At 36.0% G+C, this 20,056-nt stretch overlaps 1 protein-coding gene across 1 annotated transcript in view; it reads right to left on the minus strand.

The window, feature by feature from the left end:
* LOC150102777 (SID1 transmembrane family member 1-like) overlaps positions 1 to 20,056 on the minus strand; it is a 582,520-nt gene that overhangs the window by 265,127 nt on the left and 297,337 nt on the right. The window contains exon 15 of the mRNA XM_090399394.1: positions 1,241 to 1,289. Within this exon, the coding sequence (XP_090255520.1) occupies positions 1,241 to 1,289 (49 nt within the window). The remainder of the gene's footprint in view (positions 1 to 1,240; positions 1,290 to 20,056) is intronic.

Below are 20,056 nucleotides of genomic sequence, written 5' to 3' on the forward strand. Positions count from 1 at the left end.
AAAGACTAGAGACCTGAGATATGAGAGTCCTGAGAAAGATTAGGGGGTGTGAACAGATAACATCAATGACAATATCATATTACAAACAAGGATATTAGTAAAGAACTTGACATTGTCAGCATCCAGGAATGTGTAAGCAGAGCTAATCTCAAGTGGCATGGTCACTTAAACAGAATGGGAGAGGAAAGATTAGCAAAACAAGTGTTCTTTGCCAGGTTGGCAGGAAAAAGATCCAGAGGAAGACCCAGATATAGGTGAATTGATAGGGTAAAAAGTGCCTTAGAAAATAAAAATATAAGATCTGATAATGTTGGAGTCTCGACAGGTAACAGACTGATTTGGAGGAAATTGTAGATAGGAAGTAAGTAATGATGTAAAGTTTTCATGTAGTACTATCTATCCTGAACACCCCTTGAGGGTACATGTCAGGAATCTGATGATGCTGATGGTAGTTTAATCGTTTGTCCAAGTGTAAGCAAACAAAGTTTGTGCTTGAAGGTGTGACACCTTTTGGTTACACGTATGTGGAAATAGGACTTCTGCCTTCAACCTTGGTATCACTTCTGCTGCTTGTGGCTTTCACTGATGAGACCTCAATAAAAGTTGAAACCGGTCTGGGTAGTGACCCATCCCATAATGCACAGAATTATACATGTCCATAAGGATATGTGCTTTGCATTATGGATACTAAGGTACGTGATGTGAAGTCATTAGCTTTATCCAATTTGCTCAGTCCTGAAAATTGTTCAGCGCAAGCTTTATTTGTTTACACTTGGATAAAGGATTAAACCAAGAATATAATTTCTTGGTATCTAATTTAGACAAAGTAGAACCAATATCTGTATTCAAATATCAAACTTTCATGTTTTATGATTTAGAATTTCATATACATTATAACTATTTCGTTTCTGACACTTTTAGGATAATTTCAAAGATAGAATAATTCACCAGCTGTCATTCATGCCATGTTCATTAAAAATGGGAAAAAAAATCAGTGATTTGAGTTCCCTTTTCCTTCTTCTTTTCTTACACCTACAAGCTTCTCAGTTTACATCAGATGTGGAGCATCTATCTTTAAGGAAGTTTACACTGAAGAAATTCCATTATAGAAGGTAAATAGTTTGATGGAATAGGGTTTTCTTCTAAGAGAACAAAAGAGAAAGGTAAATAAAAGGCAACTAACAAGAAGGCGAACCTATTTACCTTACTAGTAATCATTAACACAATGAATTATTCTTACCTTATTAGATGAGTTCAATGTCTTCATAAGCTTTTTATATAAAATATCCCTATAATGATTTTTAAAAAATAAAATTTATATAACAACATATATACTGTATATCTATCTGAATTTTTTTCTCATTTTTTAAGACTTTTATTATAAAATTTTAAAATGAAGTATAAAGGAAAAGAACTGTCCTATATAATACCATGTTCCATTTCAATAGCTAGGTAACTGTAAGTCGTAACTTGTATGATGAACAATGTATTCAAATTTATAAATTGCAGATCTTAGATCTTACAGGAAAATAAACCGGACAAAATAGGGAGTGAGTGAAATGATGTGCAACCTTATTAAGCAAGTTCCACAAGAAAAAGAGGATGTGGGAAGAATTTCATGAGAATAAGAGTGAGAGGAGTTATGAAATATATAAGGCACAAGCCAATAAATAACGAGTATTGGAGAGAAAGCTAAATTGAAGCATGAAAAGAAATTCGCTATGTAGGTTAAAGACAATCCAAAAGAATTTTTTCATTACGCTGCAAGCAAAAGAATGAATAAATGTGGAAGAATAACTTTACTGAATGCAGATGGTACTTTAGTGTCAGAATTTAATGAGACTGTTCAGTTAATAAGAACTCACTTTGCTAAGATATATCAACCAGGTGTATGTAACATGGTGCATAGTGCTACTACTGCAGTGCATGCAGAGTTAAACATGCATGAGAATGAGGTTGAAGAACTGTTCCATAAACCAGATAAGAATTTGTCAACAGAAACAGATGGAATATCAGCATGTTTGCTAAAGGATTGTCAAACTGGCTAAGCCTTTCACATGTTTGTATTGCTAGAGTCTCAGTTCAAGATATATACCACAGGATTGGAAAGAATGCATGACTGTTCCGTTGCACAAGGGTGGCAAAAAAACTGATGTTTATCTACTGACCTGTCAGTACTCCAGGTGCAATGATGAAGATTTTAGAGAAGTTGGTATGAAGTTGCATGCAGAAATGGGTAGACAGAGAAACTATACTCTGCAAATTACGGATTTTACAACCGTGTTATAAATAACTCTTTTAATTTCCCGACGTTTCGATCTTCATATTAAGATCATCATCTGGAGCATATACAAATATACAGGACAAGCTGAATTATATTACATACAGTAAGCTAGAGAAACTACAACCCAACCCATAGAATAAAAAGAAAACAGAGAAACTATTTAAATCAATTACTACATGACCGGAAGATACGGTCAAAAAACTACTTCTGCACTATGCTTGTTCCCCGAGAATTTACGGGCTACCAAAAATACACAAACAAAACACACCACTCTGGCCAATAGTCGAAGGGATAGATAGTCCGAATTATCACCTAGCCAAGAAATTAGCAGCAACACTCAAGGAACTGGTAGGTCATTCCTCCACCTATATCAGAAACACACAACACGTCATACACATTATCAAAGACATTACATTAGAAAAAGATGATTTATTAGTCAGTTTTGACGTCTCTGCCCTCTTTACAAATGTCCAAATCAATCACACAATCTTTCTTTTACAGAACAAATTCCCTCCAGATATGACGCCGCTCATTGCACATGTATTACGTTCTGGTTATTTTGTATGGCAAAACGCTTTCTACCTACAAAAAGAAGGCACAGCCATGGGCTTGCCATTGTCCCCCTCTCCCCATTGCTAACTTTTATATGGAACATTTTGAGCAACATGCTTTAGATTCCTTTCCTTTAAAATCCAAAGTCTGGCTTAGATAAGTTGATGTTTTTGCAATTTGGTCCCATAGTTACCAGACACTAGACACTTTCCTTAGCTGCCTAAACAAACAACACAAACGCATACAATTCATAATTGAGATTGAAAAACAGAACACATTTCCGTTTCTAGATACACTTGTGACACGTCTTCCTTCTGGCAATCTTTCCTTCACTGTTTACCGGAAACCTACACATACTGGCCAATATATACACATAAACTCCTACCACCAACAAACAAATAGTTTGGGAAACATAGTATCACCTTGCTAGATGCCTTTTTTGTATTATAAACTTTTCACTGTTTTTATATAATATAATTACAGAAGCTGCATTATTGTAAATATGTTTTAGTGTTTCAATATATGGTTTTTCAGTTCCCTGGGTTTCATGAGCTTTTAGTCTTGCAGATGTTTTAACTGAATGAAATGCTTTTTTGTAGTCTATATAAGCCAGACATAGGCAATTGAAAAATTGCCTATGTCTGGCCTATATAGACTAATTGCCTATATAGGCAATTAGTCTATATAGACTAAATTGCCTATATAGGCAATTGAAAAATCAATTGATTTTTCAATGAGCTGTTTTAATGTGTGAATATGGTCCAAAGTATTGTAATTCTTCCTAAATCCAGCTTATTCACAGGATTGCAATTCCCTCAAGTTTAGTCTTTATTCTATTATTTATAATTTTTGTGAAGACTTTTATATATAGTGGGGAGTAGGCCTATCTATAGTTTTTAATTTCTTCCTTATGCCCTTTTTAAAAATTAATATTAGAAGTGACTTGTACTGATTTTTGAAATTTTTCTCTGTTTTAGGCATTTATTAAAGAGTTTGGTCAGCTGTTTGATGGCATGACTTACTCCCAGTATTAACAAGTCTACAATAATTCCATCTTCTCCTGGGGCCTTTCCATTCATCGTTTCCCACGGTGGCATTTCCACTTTACCTTGTAAGATCTCAGGGGAATCGTATTCTTCCTCACTCGAGTTACCCATAGTTGATTCTCGGATGTCTCAGTCCTTGTCTTCATAGAGTTCAGTATAAAATTTCTGAATTCTTTTGATTACTGTATCTCTATTTTTTATAAGTTCACCAGTTTTTCCCTCTTACAGTAGCTATTTCCTTTGTTCCAAATGTTCATCTTAGGACCTTCATATTACTATTGTTTTCTACTGTTTCTTTAATATTCCTAGTATTATACGATCTAATTTCATTATTCATCCTTTTGTGTATAGTTTTACAAATTTCTGAATATTCCATTTTATTGGTGTTCTCATTCAAATCTCTTTTCATATTCTCTTTTTTTTCTTCATCAGATCTAAGGTTTCCTGTCTTAGTTTTCCTCTCTTTGGTGCCTTTTCACACCTCCTATTTCTAGGGCACAATTAATGAGAGATTTTGCTAAGATTTCATTAGAATCAACAACGGTAGTAGCTGTGTTTAACTTTTTAGTCATTTTTGAGTGATTCTCTATAAGAGCTTTTATTGTGGTAGAGGTTTTGTAGATTCAGTAAATTGGACTTTTTTCTTATGAGCTTATTCGGTTCCTACTTTTTGTTGATCCATACTTTTGCTCTTACTAGTCTATGGTCACTTCCTATATTGAATCTATTATACACTTCGATATTATTTATCATATATCTTTTGTTGGAGAGGATGAAGTCTATTTCTTTATATGTTTGTCCATTTTCAGTTGATTTTCTTTTTGAGGTTATTTTCATCTGCAAATTCAATTAGTCTTTCTCCCCTTTCATTCCTCTGTCCACATCCAAATTTACTGATGGAGTTCAGATGGTCATCTCTGCTTCCAATCTTGACATTAAAGTCACCCATTATAATTATGTAGAATTCCTTAGAATTATTTAATGTGGATTCTAATGTTTCATAGAAATCTTCTCTCTCTTCATCTGGAAGGTCCATGGTTGGGGCATATATTTGTATAATTTTCAGCTGATATCATTTATTTATTAAGAGGTTATCACATAGTTATACTGTAAATTAAAGATGCCAACAATTATATTCTTGGTTTCATCCTTTATCCAAGTGTAAGCAAACAAAATTTGCATGTGAAGTAACATCATGATTGGGCTACTTGTATATAGAGGCTAATGACTTCACATCAATTGCCTTAGTATCTCATTATGCAAGGCACGTGTCCATAAGGTATATGGGAACTATATGATTTCTGCATTATTTCAACCTTGGTATCTCTTCTGAGTCTGGTTCTCACTGATGAGACCTCAATAAAGGTGGAAACTGGTCTTCCTTTCCCATAATACATAGCATCATACATGTCCATAATGATATGTGCCTTGAATTATGGGATATTAAGGCAAATGATGTGAGGTCATTAACTCCTCTATATAAGTAGTGCAGTCATGAAGTTACTTCACATGTAACTTTGTTTGCTTTGTTAGTCTTTCTCCTCTTTCATTCCTCTGTCCACATCCAAATTTACTGATGGAGTTCAGATGGTCATCTCTGCTTCCAATCTTGACATTAAAGTTGCCCATTATAATTATGTAGAATTCCTTAGAATTATTTAATGTGGATTCTTATGTTTCATAGACATCTTCTCTCTCTTCATCTGGATGGCTTACACTTGGATATAGGATTAAAAAAAAAAATAATATAATTTCTTGGTATCTTTAATTTATAGTATAACATGATGAAAAAACTCGCAACATCTATGTCTACTCCAGAGTATTTTAGTAATAAGGTGTGATACCTTCTGGCTACTCGTATATGGAAATATGACTTCTGCATTACCTTGATCTCTCTTCTGGGATGCTGGATGATGTCATGGTGTGAGACCGTGAGATGCGGTGATTAATACCCTTGGAGGGTAATGGATGGCAATGCTGTAGCCAATGAAGTTCTAACTGAGGCTGGGTATTGCTGCTACCCTCTTGCCATGATCAGAACTTTAATAGCTCAATAACACCTTATCCCTACACTGTCCTCTACAGATAATGGGGAAGATGAAAAGCATTCTTGCTTCGCCCCTTTAAGCCAGTCCTTATAAGGACTATAAGGATAAGGATCTCTTCTGGGGAAAAAAATTTGATCAGTTTTTCAAGGTAGTCATTTTTTTTTCATTAGTCGAATGAATTCGAATTGCTTGGAATGTTACAGCGATTGTGAATGAATGAATTCAAAGTGTTCTTCATTTTGTGAAATATCAAGGTAAGACTTTGATTTAGACGCAATTTAATTGCTATTGCTTCGATTAACCTACGCTTCGTATTGCTGGCAGTCCTTTGCGGCTGTGGGATATTCTACAAAATTTCTGCTGGCAGGTGTTTAGACCTGCAGGATTTCTATTAGCGCTCATACGCAGTTAAAACGATATGAGCGTACCTGACCTAGACGTATTCATTGATTTGCTCGATAAAGAGCAAATCAATGAACTCTTGTATTTATTGATAAACTCCAAAAGAAGTTCAAGCTGACATGGCCTGCTAGCATGATTGACCCCGACATCATTATCGAGTCACTCGATAAAGGGCTAGCACTCACTTTTATTAAAAAGATTCTCAAAAAAGTTTGAACGGGATTGGCCTGGCTACTTAAACTTATATTCTTTAGCCGAAGTCGACATTGAGGAAAATGAAGACTCTCCTCAAATGGAGGAAATTGGCTGATGTAATTCCTATACATAAGCCAGGCAAAGACCCACACCTACTGCAAAATTATCGTCCAATCAGTCTCATCTCCAATCTGGGTAAGGTTGCAGAGAAGGTCGTCCTCTCACGATTCCAAACTTCAGTAAATGACCTAAACATCCTCCCTAAAGAATAGTTTGGTTTTCGGCAACACCATAGTACTACCCAGCAAATCCACAGAATTGTCGAATACATCACCACCAGCTACAACTGGCGCCAGTGCACAGGAGCTGTTTTCCTAGACCTGTCCAAAGCATTTGACAAAATCTGGCATTTTGGACTCCTGCACAAACTTATCTCAGCTGGTACCTCACTAAAAATGGTTCATCTAATTCATTCATATCTTCAGAATAGATCAATGCAAGTAAAAATCAATGGTTCTACATCGCCCCAGCACCATATCTTTGCTGGAGTGCCACAGGGATCTCTACTGGCTCCACTGCTGTTTTCTGTATACATGTCAGACATACCGCACAATCCGATGTCTTCCATTTTGGCCCTCTATGCGGACGATACAGCAATACTAACCAGATCTCTCAGACCCCATTTCGTTACCAGAAAGCTTCAAGAAAACCTTCTAAAGCTGGAAGGTTGGTTCTCCAAATGGAGATTGAAAGTCAACCCTCAGAAAAGCTCAGCTGTTCTTTTCTCAAAAAGGCCAATGTCTCCTGCAGGAGATGTGTTACTATTCAATACTAAAATTCCCTGGCAGACAGAAACAAATTACCTGGTTGTAATTCTTGACAAAAAGCTATCTTTTAACTAACACATCAAGTCTACGTGCGCAAAGGCATCTAAAGCCATAGCTCAGATCTAGCCGATAATTAATAGAAATAGCAAGCTCAGCAACAGAATCAAATTGCAGCTATAACAGATGACGATTCGTCCTATAATCACCTATGTCTCTCCAGTCTGGAGCCACACCTCTAATACTAACATTATCAAGATACAACGAGTGCAGAACAAGTGCTTGAGAATGATTCTGAACACCCCGTGGTATGTTAGAAACAATCAACTTCATAGAGATACAAATATTCCCTATATTTTCTCTTTTCTACAATCCTTAGATCCAAGTTTTTCCTAAAGACGTTCACGCACCCCAACGATTTGGTTCAGCAAGCTGCAGCATACGAGGCAATGGACATATTCAAATATAGAAGACCAAAAGCTATATTAGCCTCCTATAGCAATGCATAATCTCCATGCCCATTCAGGGCGAGCATACTGCTCATAAATTTTACCCTCACTGTAACCACAACAGATAGTGGGGAATATGAAAAGCATCTTGCTTCACCCCTAAAGACATAAATGTCAATTGTCAATCTCTTCTGGGTCTGGATCTCACTGATGAGATCTCAATAAAGGTTGAAACAGGTCTGGGTAGTGATGTCTCATAATGCATAGTATTATACATGTTCCTAAGGATATATGTCTTGTATTATGGGATACAATGGCAATTGATGTGAAGTCATTAGCCTCTATATACAAGTAGCCTAGTCATGAAGTTACTTCATGTGAGAACATTGTTTACACTTGGATAAGATGAAACCCAAAATATAATTTCTTGGCATTTCTAATTGTAGAAGGTCTTTAAATTGGTTACAATTTAAATTAAAAATGCCAAAAAATAATATTGTTTAATCATTTATCCAAGTGTAGGCAAACAAAGTTTGCACATGAAATATCTTCATGACTAGGCTACTGACTTCCCATTAATTGCTTATTATATCAATTGTCTAAATATAATTTCTTGGCATTTTTAATTTAACACGTTAACTGCCGCAATACTAATTTTTTTCCATCTTCACAGGCCACTGGGAATAATAACAAGTTAACCTGTAAAACAGATATGTATCACATGGCTCTAGCAGAAAGTATGTGTGAAGCATGCTTGTTGCACATGGCACTCAAAGTGTTAAATTATAACCAAGTGAAAACACTTTCTATCACTAGTTCTGATCCAGAGTATTATAACAATCAGGTAGCACACCTTTTCAGTATGGGAAACACATGACTTCTGAATTTATTCAACCTTGGTATGTCTTCTGGATCTGGCTGCCACTAAATGTAGCTTGTTTCCTCCGGAATAGAGAGAAGTTCTGCTCGGTGGCTGAGAAGTCTCAGCCACTCAGCAGTGGCTGAGACAGAAGTCTCAGCCACTGCTGAGACTTCTGTCCTAGAGTAAATTCAGATCAGCAGTGATGAGTTTAGTAGTGATCCTTTAGCGTAATTCATTTAGATTGAGATTTAGGGTGATTTTCTAGTTCACTCAGAGTTTTTGGAGAGGTATCCCTGCACATTAACACGACTCAATAAAGGTCAAAATTGATTCTAGGTTCTGGCTCTTCCTATAATGCACAGCATTATTACCAAGGTTGAATATTGCATCTGAAAGTGGGGGTGCTTTGTATTATGGGATACTAAGGCAAATAACATGAAGTCATTAGCTGCTGTATACAAGTAGCCTAGTTGCAAAAATACTTCATTCACAAACTTTGTTCACTTGGATAAGGATTAAACACGAATATTATTTTTTGACACTTTTAATTTAAATTACTTGAAGGTACTTAACACGTTCGCTGCCACGCTACTTCGGCATAATCTGTTCCCGTACGCCGAGCAATTTCACTTCTTCAAGGTCAGTACAGTACTCTCATTGCCGGCAGTCATCGTCATACGAGTATACTTGTAGTTGGCTTGTGCAGAGCATATACCATCTATGAGAATACAGTTTTGATGCTAGCTCCACAAGCCAAGCATTTTCACATCTTCAAGGTTAGTATGGTAATCTAATTGCCGGCGGTAAGCGTCATACGAGTATACTCATAGCTGGTTTACCAACTACGAGTATGCTCGTAGTTGGCATTGAACGTGTTAACTAATACTAATGAGGAAACGAAGAAGGGAAAAAAATATATATATATATATATATATATATATATATATATATATGTAGAGAGTATTTTACCTTGGGTATAATAAATGTTAAAGATACCAAGCTATTTTAAACCTGGTTTTACTCCATTTCCCAAGTAAGCAAACAGACAAATAAGTCAAGTTTGCACCTGCACGTAATGCAAGTCTAGCTGACACTTCAGGTAGTGCAAGACCAAGGTAACTCATGGTAAAAGCAGAATAAGCTCTGATCACTAATCTTAATCTTGCACTACCTGCAGGGTCAGGATCACTAATCTTCTTGCATTACCTGCAGGGTCAGCTAGACTTGCATTACGTGCAGGTGCAAACTTAACTTATTTGTCTGTTTGCTTACTTGGGAAATGGAGTAAAACCAGGTTTAAAATAGCTTGATATCTTTAACATTTATTATACCCAAGGTAAAATACTTTCTACATTTATATCTCCTCCTGAGATTTTTATTTAATAAGGTTAAAACACCTTATGGTAACTTGTTCTGGTAAAATACTTATAAGCTCTGTATTACTAAAATCTTCATATTTCTAGCCTGGCTCCCACTGATGAGACCTCAATAAAGGTCGAAACCCGTCTGGGTAGTGGCCCATTGCCTTTAATACAAAGCATCATACATCTCCTCCAGGAGATGTACTTTGCATTATGGGTAAATATTAAGATTTGTGATCAGAGCTTATTCTACTTTTACCATGAGTTACCTTGGTCTTGCACTACCTGCAGGGTCAGCTAGACTTGCATTACGTGCAGGTGCAAACTTGACTTATTTGTCTGTTTGCTTACTTGGGAAATGGAGTAAAACCAGGTTTAAAATAGTTTGGTATCTTTAACATATATATATATATATATATATATATATATATATATATATATACATACAGTAAAACCCCGTTTTTACGTTCCCACAATTTACGTTTTCCTGCCATTTACGTCATTTTCCTGTCTTAATGCCTATTCTTACGATATATTGTTTTCCCGCCATTAACAACTTGATGTGGACGTTATTTCCCATGATTTGCGTTTTTTTCTCGGGTGGCAATACTGATTTTCGAATCGATTTCTGCAGAAATTTGCGCATTTCTGTTCCTAGATGGCGTTGCTTCTGGCTGCAGTTTTGTTTCCGCCATCACGGTGACTTGCATGCTTGCAGCAGTAATGGAGTGATGAGCAATACCGTGATTTTTCAATCAGAGTACGAATTGATATTGCAGAATTTCTGCTGCATAATTTAGCGTGTGAAAGTTGCTTTCAAGTTGAGGTTGGTGGATTATCCATGGAGAAAAAAGACAGAAAATGTATTTCGGTAGAAGAAAAGATGGCAATTCTGCTATGTGTAGATTGGCATGCCAGAACAGGTGTGAATGCATTTAGCAAAAGACCTTGGACTCTAAGTGTCCACTTTGAACACGACAGTAAAAAACAGGTCAAGCATTGAACTCAATGAAAAGCAATCTGTTGCTATGTCAAAAAAAAAAAAAAAAAAAAAAAAAAAACGAAAGGCAAAAACAATCAACAATTAAAGATTACAATTACTTACATTTATCTATTTTTTAAATAGATAAATGTAAGTAATTGTAAATTCATTTATTTTCAGTTATTAAATTTTGTAATCGAGTATGTAGACTCACATACTAGTAGTAATTCATCTTTTAGCCTTTTTTAATGTTTTTTTTTTTTTACATTTCCTGCTATTTACACTTTTTTCCATCAGTTCCCTGAAAAGTGTAAACAAGGGGTTTTTACTATATACATATATATCTGAATGGCTATCTTAAATTACGTAATCATCAATAATGATAAACATGTTTGGAGACCATTCTAAAGAGAACTCCATCAACAGTTTCACCATGCAGTGCATGAACCCCCCCCCCTCTAAGTTTGGATTCAAATCCATCTATTAAGTTAATAATAAAATAATAATAATAGTTACATTATTATTATTTATGACACCTCCGAGGAGTCTGAAGACTCATCGCGGGACGACACCTATTATTAATAAGAGATTTTCAACTGCAGGAGAGCTAGTCTCTCATGGAGGTGGAAAGGTTTCCTAGCATTGAAAATAGGTTATATACAAACTGACTAGAAAACACATGGAAATTACAAACATAACAAACTATGCTATTGCATAACTATGCTATCATAGCAAAATCAGATTTATGACAGCCAAATTACATAGTCACAGCACATTAAGTGAAAATGAAATAAACAAAAATTAAATAAAAAATGCATAGTGTTTAATCTTATTCATTCCGAGTTTGGGCAATTCACAAAAGTAACATATGGACTGGATTTGGCTGGCACTATGGTGAGGCAAGCACACAACACTTTTTGATGCATGTGTTTCTTATGCAATTATATACCATAGGGGGGGGGGGGGGGAAACTCAAGGATGTAAGATCATAACTAATAAGTAGCTAATCAAATGACCTTTATGTACCAAATCATCTAGTTGACAAACAGGAATCTAAAATTACCAAGCATTCTCTCAACTGACAATTCTTGACACTGCAGTGTCTTTAAATGGATTATACCATCATTCAATACAACTATCATCAGACAGTTTAACTTAAGGCTAGATTCTCAAAGCTTATGATATAAAACTCAAAGTTTCATATCATTCTTTCTGTTGAACTGTTGGCCTTTTGTCAACTACCAATTAGAATGCAATGCCATGCGCGTACAAGAAAAACTCTTTCAGCAGATGAATAACCTAGATATCCGAGTTTAGGTAACTATCAACACTTTGGTGTAAAACAATAACTTCTAAATTAACATTATTCTTTTTTTGTGAAACCCCATATTTATGTCTTATCTTGGACACACATACAAAAGTCTGCCTACTTCACAGTTCATCAATACTGTGTGTGGATAGGAAGAAGGTTCAAAAGAAGAAAGAAACTTATTAAAGTTCAATGCATTACACTTTCATTACATCTCTGTGGAGTCAAATGACCTGTGTAAGACATCTGCTTTAATTATCTTGAATCCAAAGTCAATATGTTCTCCATTTCTTTCAGTTAACATATCCACTCATCCACAGTTATTCAAGACATCTTTATTCAATTTTACGAGAATGTGTTTATTGCTTCCTCTCAGTACATTAATAAAAAATGTTCTATATGAACTGTTATAAGGCAGGTGATATTCAATATAGACTGCTTGGAAAGAAGTCAACAGACACCTCCATGAGCAAGGTGCATTGTGCCACATAATAAGTCACATGTTTGTAGCCAGTATAAATTGGAGGAATATGATCTTCCCATGTCAGTGCGACTATGTCCAGGTGAAGCGGTTGTGAGAGGGGAACTGATGGACTTTGAAAGAGGTGTCGTGATAGCATGGCATGTTGCAGGCCTAATCTGTTTAGCAAATTGTTGACAAATTGGACTATATCAGGTCAACAATCAGTGAGAACATACCAAGATGGAAACACAGGGAGTCAACTGCATGCTATCCAGATGGATGACCCACCACAAACAACAATCGTGACCATACGGAAATGAAGGATATATTATGTAAAAACCACTATTTGTCAATCAACATGTTGAATGCAGAATTCTGGACACTGACTCGAACAAAAATCTGCACAAAAACATTTAGAAACAAGGCTCACGACATAGGTGGTTTCCATGGTGGGATTGCAATATGCAAGCCCCATATTACTCGAACCAACATGCTGCATCATCCCCAGTGGTGGAAAGAGCATGTACAATACGACATGGAAGCTTGGAAAGCTGTGTTATGGAGTGACGAATCATGCTACACCCTCTACCAAGCAAATGGATGAGTGTGGCAAATGCCCAGTGAATGTCTTTTACCAGAGTTAGTAACCCCAACTATGAAATATGGAGGTGGTGGTGGTGTGATGGTATGATCCTGTTTTTCCTGGTTTGGCATAACCTCTGTTTTGATGTGCCACGAACACTGAGCTTCAAGAGGTATCTAAACATTCAGGACAATGCAATGCTTCCTACTTTGTGGCATTTTTATGGAACTGAACCATTATCTCTTCAGTAAGACAATGCACCATGTCACATGGCTGCAGCTGTAACTGTGTGGTTTCGGGATATGAATGTTTTCCCACTTGATTAGCCTCCACAGAGCACGGATTTCAACCCTGCTGAACATCTGTGGAATGAACTGGAGCATCATATGAGGTAAAAGGACATCTCCCCCATAAGTCCAGGACTGTTATGGGGCAGATGTCCCTTTGATCACTATCGTATACTTGTGGAAAGTATGCCCCATAGGATTTCTGCAGTCATCGCAGCGAAAGGAGGTCCTATATCTTATTAAGATGAACACATGGCTATTTATTCCTTACACGTCCATTGACTACTTTCCAAGCAGTGTATATAGCCATTCTCAGCTAAGTCAATCTCCAACCTTGGGATTCTTGATGACAAGGTGGTTATTATCAATGTGAAGGCATATCATCCCTAAATGTTAGTTACACCTCTCTCTAGGTGACAAATGAATTTCATAACCCAGTTAAAACTACTATGTTTATTGGATGTTGTTTAATTTTGACGGTATATATCAGAACACAGAATTATAAGTAAATAATTATTTATTGACTTACTGCTGATATTTTGCTGGTGTTATAACCAGCATCTTCAGAGCACAAAAACACAGTTTGTCACAGTAAGCGAGACTACAACATGATGTAACAAAGAGACTAGTTTACAAAAAATTGTAGCAACAACACAAAGACTAAAGTCCTCTATATTAAAAAAAAGCGAGAGAGAGAGAGAAAAGCAGGTACTAGTTATGTCTTAAGATGGCTGTCTCCAGGGGCACACCAAGGGTATTTGCCACCCAGGTGCAAACTTTTATCTGCAGCCCCTAATACTGCAAGTTTAATCCAAATTAGATATTAGCTACATAAAATGCTGCCCTATCAATGTTGCCACCCGGGTGTGGTGCATCCCTTGCACCCTCAGGTTGGCACAGCTCTGACTGTCTCCCAAATCTTATGCAAATTTATACAGCCATATTTGTTGAGATCAGAGTAAGTTTCAAGACTTCTATTGCTTCTAAGAACAATCTCTCTGACTTGTAAAAGCTTCTGTGCAGTACTTTTGTTTCTTCCAGTTGATCCTGTGTGCAGGGGTAGGCCCGAATGCTACGCCTGACTTGCAATAGCCAGGGGGCGCACCAGTAGTGTCCGGCGCCTGTGTGCAAAACTTCAGTTGGCACCCCATCCCCCCCCCCTCTCCAATAAAAAAAATCACTTTAAAAAACATTTTTTTAAAGTATTTCTCCTCTTTGGTGACTTTACTATCATGGCGCCTGTGTGCATCGCACACATTGCACATATGGCCAGCCCACCCCTGTCAATAGTGCCGGCAGATGTATTTTTTATGTTCACTGATGCAGATGTCCACAGTTCTTCCTGTTTGACCGTAGTAAGCTTGATCACACAAGCAGGGTACTTCGTAGACTACTGGATGTAATAAAGAAGGGATGCTGTCCTTGGGTGAACGGATGAGAGTAAACAACATATATGACGAACACATAAGCCTTTCTACAGGTATCACGTATGTTTATTAGAGGCAACTAAATGTAGCCATATTTTGTCTTCGGAACATATCTGGTTTCTGTCTCATCTTCCTTCTTAGGAATGTGGGTGACACCGTTCAAAGCTCAGAAATGCACTGCAAGAGAGCATACCATAGTAAAGCAGCTCTACATACCAGATGCAAGGTAGTACATAGGAATGAATGTGATAATAATGAAACTGAAGGCTTCCCCATCAACTGGTGAATAATTCTGTTGCCAGTTTTGGCTGAAAGTCTCTGCCATAGAGAATGAATATTTTTTTTTTTATGTTGTGCCCATACACAAGAAATTGGTTGATCAACCTATAGTATATTAGTTCCTCCTAATGAAGGGATGTTGAGCAGCAGCTGCACATGTTCCAATAAGCTTAGTACTGAGTGGAGGAATTATTGATGTTATTTCAGATGAGCATTTCCCATGTGTGAAATGAAGATGTGTGCTGATGCGTTATGCTCTTGATAAAAATGCAATCATGTAGTCATGTGCTTCTGCAAGGGCGGCAACATGGAATCCCCCAGATAAAGTAAAAAATTCCACAAATTATAATCGTAAACGTGATTGAGATATGTAACCTTACACCCTCGACCATGGGATGCTTTTTCTGTTATAAAATTTTATTATGGGTTGGCCTGTTTCAGCCCACAGCAGGGTAGCCATAGAACGCATGTTTTATTGCAGCAATAAATTACGTGTTCCTGTTTTTGGTTCATCTTTTTCTGATTCATCAAAAAAATGTTCATTACTGTTGTGAACAGTGACCACTGTTCATTTGCCCTCTGTGTCTAGTGAATCACTGAGTGAAGTGTGAATTGTAAATTTATATTGAAACAAATTTAAACAGAAAAATACATTTTAAAAGGTAAGTGTAAGTAATTTAATATTATTTTACTTCTTAGTTCTATTATTTTTTTTGCTTTTAAACTGAAATAATTTGATTTAGAATTTTGGGATTAATCAGTTGATTTTTAAATGCTGGTCAATTTTTTATATATATGAAATTGTGCTAAAAACGGTATTAATTCTGAAAACTTTTTTTCCCCGAGAATTAAAGATCAGTAAAATCTATGTAAAATGAAATAATATATTTATAGTTTACATCAACAAATAATTACATCAAAAAATGCTAAACGACATTTTTTTTATAAAAAAAAATGTCGTTTAGCATTTTTTTTTATAAAAAAAATTACATCAATAAATTATAAAAATTTATTGATGTAATTATTTGTCTCCAAGCCCCCCCCCCCGGGAAATTTTCTGCAGACGCCCATGCATAGGTGAAATTGAAGTGAAATTTGTAGCGTGGGTTGCATAACCCACATGACAGCACACCCAACTGAAATGGGCAGGTGATGCCACTGATATACATATATATTTGCAACAAATGTATATATAAATGAATCCTATTCATTACTGGTTGTAAATCTATAATACACTTTCAGTATTGTGGGTGGGCCTAAGAGGTACATCATCTGATCTGGTTTTCCCCATTCTAGAGACCAAACATAGTGCTTTTCAAACACCCATTTCACAATAGGACTCAAACACAAAGCTTACTGGCTGCAGGGATAGAGTGAAGATGCTATCCATTTGGCAACCAGGAGAGCATATAGAATTATAAGTGAAAACAATATCTCTTGTTAACTTATGGTTTCTTGTCTGCACTGTTAATTTTTCTGTCATATATGCTTCATTTTTAGTACGATTTTCATGTTGAAGAAATCTACAATAAAACAGCCAAATTTTATTAATAAAAATTGTTTTTTATTCATAACATTATACCTCTGCTGTCCTCACTTCAATTCGCTCAGAAACAAGATCATTAACAGTATCATAACAGCCTTCTATCTTGATCTGCCGATTGATTTGAGTTGATTTTCTTTTTTTATGGTGCAAAACATCAACAGGCATACTGTGCAGGGACAGAGGTCACAGCAGTATATATGGTAATTGGTTAGTAGCACAATCACAAACATCCATTCCCTTGGCAGGATTCGAACCAGCAGCCTCTTGGCTGGAGAGCTGATATGCTAACTGCTCAGCCAACCAGTCTGTCCACTGATCTCCTAACACATTTCATTCCACAAAGAGAACCGGAGCTATTTTAGTCATAACTTTTTTTTTTTTTTTTTTTGGAATATCAAAGGGATGCCAGTGTCCACCATTCAGCCAACATTGAAAACTGAGCCAAATGCCATCAGTGATTCCAGAGAAAGAGTAATAAAAAACAACTGCTGCCGCTTTCTAGCAATCAATGCACACTAATATGTATATATTATTGTCTGAAATCTTGAGTACTGTGGGCTGGGATTAAAAATTGGGATTTCTGGTTTTAACCAAACCATTTCTCATGCAAAAGATTAACTAACTTGGGAACCTGCTAAAAAATTAAAAGATATACAGAAAGTTCTAGTTGGTGATTAGAAACATTCTTCTGATAGTTTTGGCATTGAGAAAACAGCACTCCCAAATAGGCATGCACTAAAGATTTGAAATTTTTACTTTATTATTATTTTAATCAACTCTCTATAGATTCAAGACACATTGTGGGAAGAATCACTGCTTCACTTACACACACAGCTCCTCATACTATGACTTGAATGCATTCACAATCTCCATACTCACCATACTCTCAGGCAAAGTGTACCACTCATGTACATCTTTGCCTGAGACTACATTCCAATCATGTACCACTATCTATGCAAAAAACCTATTCCTCACCCCACCCACCCTCATAATGCAGCTTCTGGAGGGATGGCTGCTTGTTCTCTTCCTTTCTCCACCCACTGTACAAAGAATATTATTATTATAGAGAGGGGGCACTGTGTAGGCATACAAACAAGCACACGGTGATATTGCTGCTCCCATTTTATAGTTTTAAAGTGGTTCTAACTCCTGTTTTTAATTTGAAAGTGTTCTCAAGTAACTCCACTTGTCATGCTGAAGACAGTGATATAAAATTCACCGATTGGCTAAGAAGAAACCAAATTTTGAAGTGCTGAAAAGTGAACAGAGAGGACCATGGTCAACAACAAGCGAAGAACAAAGGACGTCGCTATCTTCACGATCACACTACAGTTTCTCAAGGGAAGAAAGGTGAGTCACGAAGTGTATCAAATGCCTGAAGGATTTATTGTATGACAGAAATCATATAACCTGCAGGAAATGCAGTAGAAATCTACACTTTGCATGTGCTAACTTTTCAGAAACAACCTGGCAAAGTAAATCAAATGCAACAGGGGAGGAATGGAAGTGCCTACTCTGTGGGGAGAATACCGACGGCACAGCCGAATATACCACAGGAAAAATCAGATGACGAACTGAACAGATAAAAAAATACAGGTCAGCCCTATAATTTGAACTCCTTAAATATACTAATAGAAAGCAGTCTAGAGACTATAAAAGCCAGCTTAGTAGATCTTCTGCAAGAACTCTTTAATAAACAGAATGAACAAATAACAAAAAAATCTAGCAAATATGAGGATTTGGTCAAACTAAATAATTCAGCAGTGAAAGGCAAATGATAAACGACATTAAAATCAGCATTGACACACTGATAGATAACACAATTTGATGAAAGAGACATCCGAACTCCGTCAAGAACTTAATTCCCTAAAACTACAATACGAATGTTTAAATCAGCAACAATATAAAGAAGATCTTGTTATAAACGGTCTTCCTGAAACTGCACCTACAGAAAAATTCAGAGACGTAGTTTTAAAATTAGGCCATGCAATTGACATCCTTCTACAGCATAATGACATTCAGACTGTAAATCAAATTCCATGAAGAGAAAAATACAAGGCTTGCCACGACCTGCACCAGTCACAGTTCGTCTTACAAGCAAGTCCATAAGAGACAATCTCATAAAAGCCAGCAGGCAGAAAAAACCAGTTGCCAAGGACTTGAACACATTGCAAGACAAAACGCCAATTTTCCTATTGGAATATTTAACATCATTCAACCAGAATCTGTTGTACCAAGCAAGAAAAGCAAAAACAGAAAAAAATTACCAATTTTTGTGGATCAGAGATGCCAAGATATTCTTGAGGAAGTCACAAACTTCAAAGCCGATACAAATTAAAAGCTCAGAAGACATACAAAGGCTGTCACGGTGAAAAAAAGAAAAAGTCTCCTAATTAGTTCAAAAAGAAGACCACAATAAAAATGAATGTGAACCATCAAGACAGATGCAATAACACCAGAATATATCGGCAATTTCTAGACCTTTCAGATCATTCATTTGACCTCTCAAACATCACCCTACATCCAACGCAGCAATCAAATTAATAAAAGATATCTAACAGTTGTCATCCTCAAATAAGCTTACTAAAAAGCTTTGAGGATGCAATCTGAGACATTACATCTCAACTGAGATCAACAGAAAGAAAGTAAAAAAAAAAAACATTCAAGTGTTACAGCACTTAAATACATTAAAAGCAAAAATTGTAAAATAAATATAACTTATTGTTATACTATAAATACTGTTAAAAATGTAATCTTATTCAACTGCAACTATAAATTATCATCTGCAGTAACTATTATTAACATGTGGAACAACATATTTTACAAATACATAATCAGAATTTTAATAATAAAAAATCATTAAATTAAAAATAAATTATTATTATTATATGTAATTTTTATAATTTTTAAATTTTGTAACTTCTATAATTTTATAATGTAATTATTAATTTTCATGGAAAGGCTTAGACGTTGGTTATGCATTTTTTACTAAATAATTTAAGGAAATTCCAACGTAAACTAGGATATACATTAAAATAAATTTTAATATACTTCAATATTTTGGCAACATCACTTTGCCATTTTCAAGGAACTTAAGAACAGGACGTGCACGCAGGCACAACAAACAGTAAGTGAGGAAGAAGCAGGAAGCTATTAT

The sequence above is a fragment of the Typopeltis vanoorti genome, chromosome 10 (genome assembly GCF_054136105.1).
Source record: "Typopeltis vanoorti isolate ZY-2024b chromosome 10, IOZ_Tvanoo_1.0, whole genome shotgun sequence".
Lineage (NCBI taxonomy): Eukaryota > Metazoa > Arthropoda > Arachnida > Uropygi > Thelyphonidae > Typopeltis > Typopeltis vanoorti.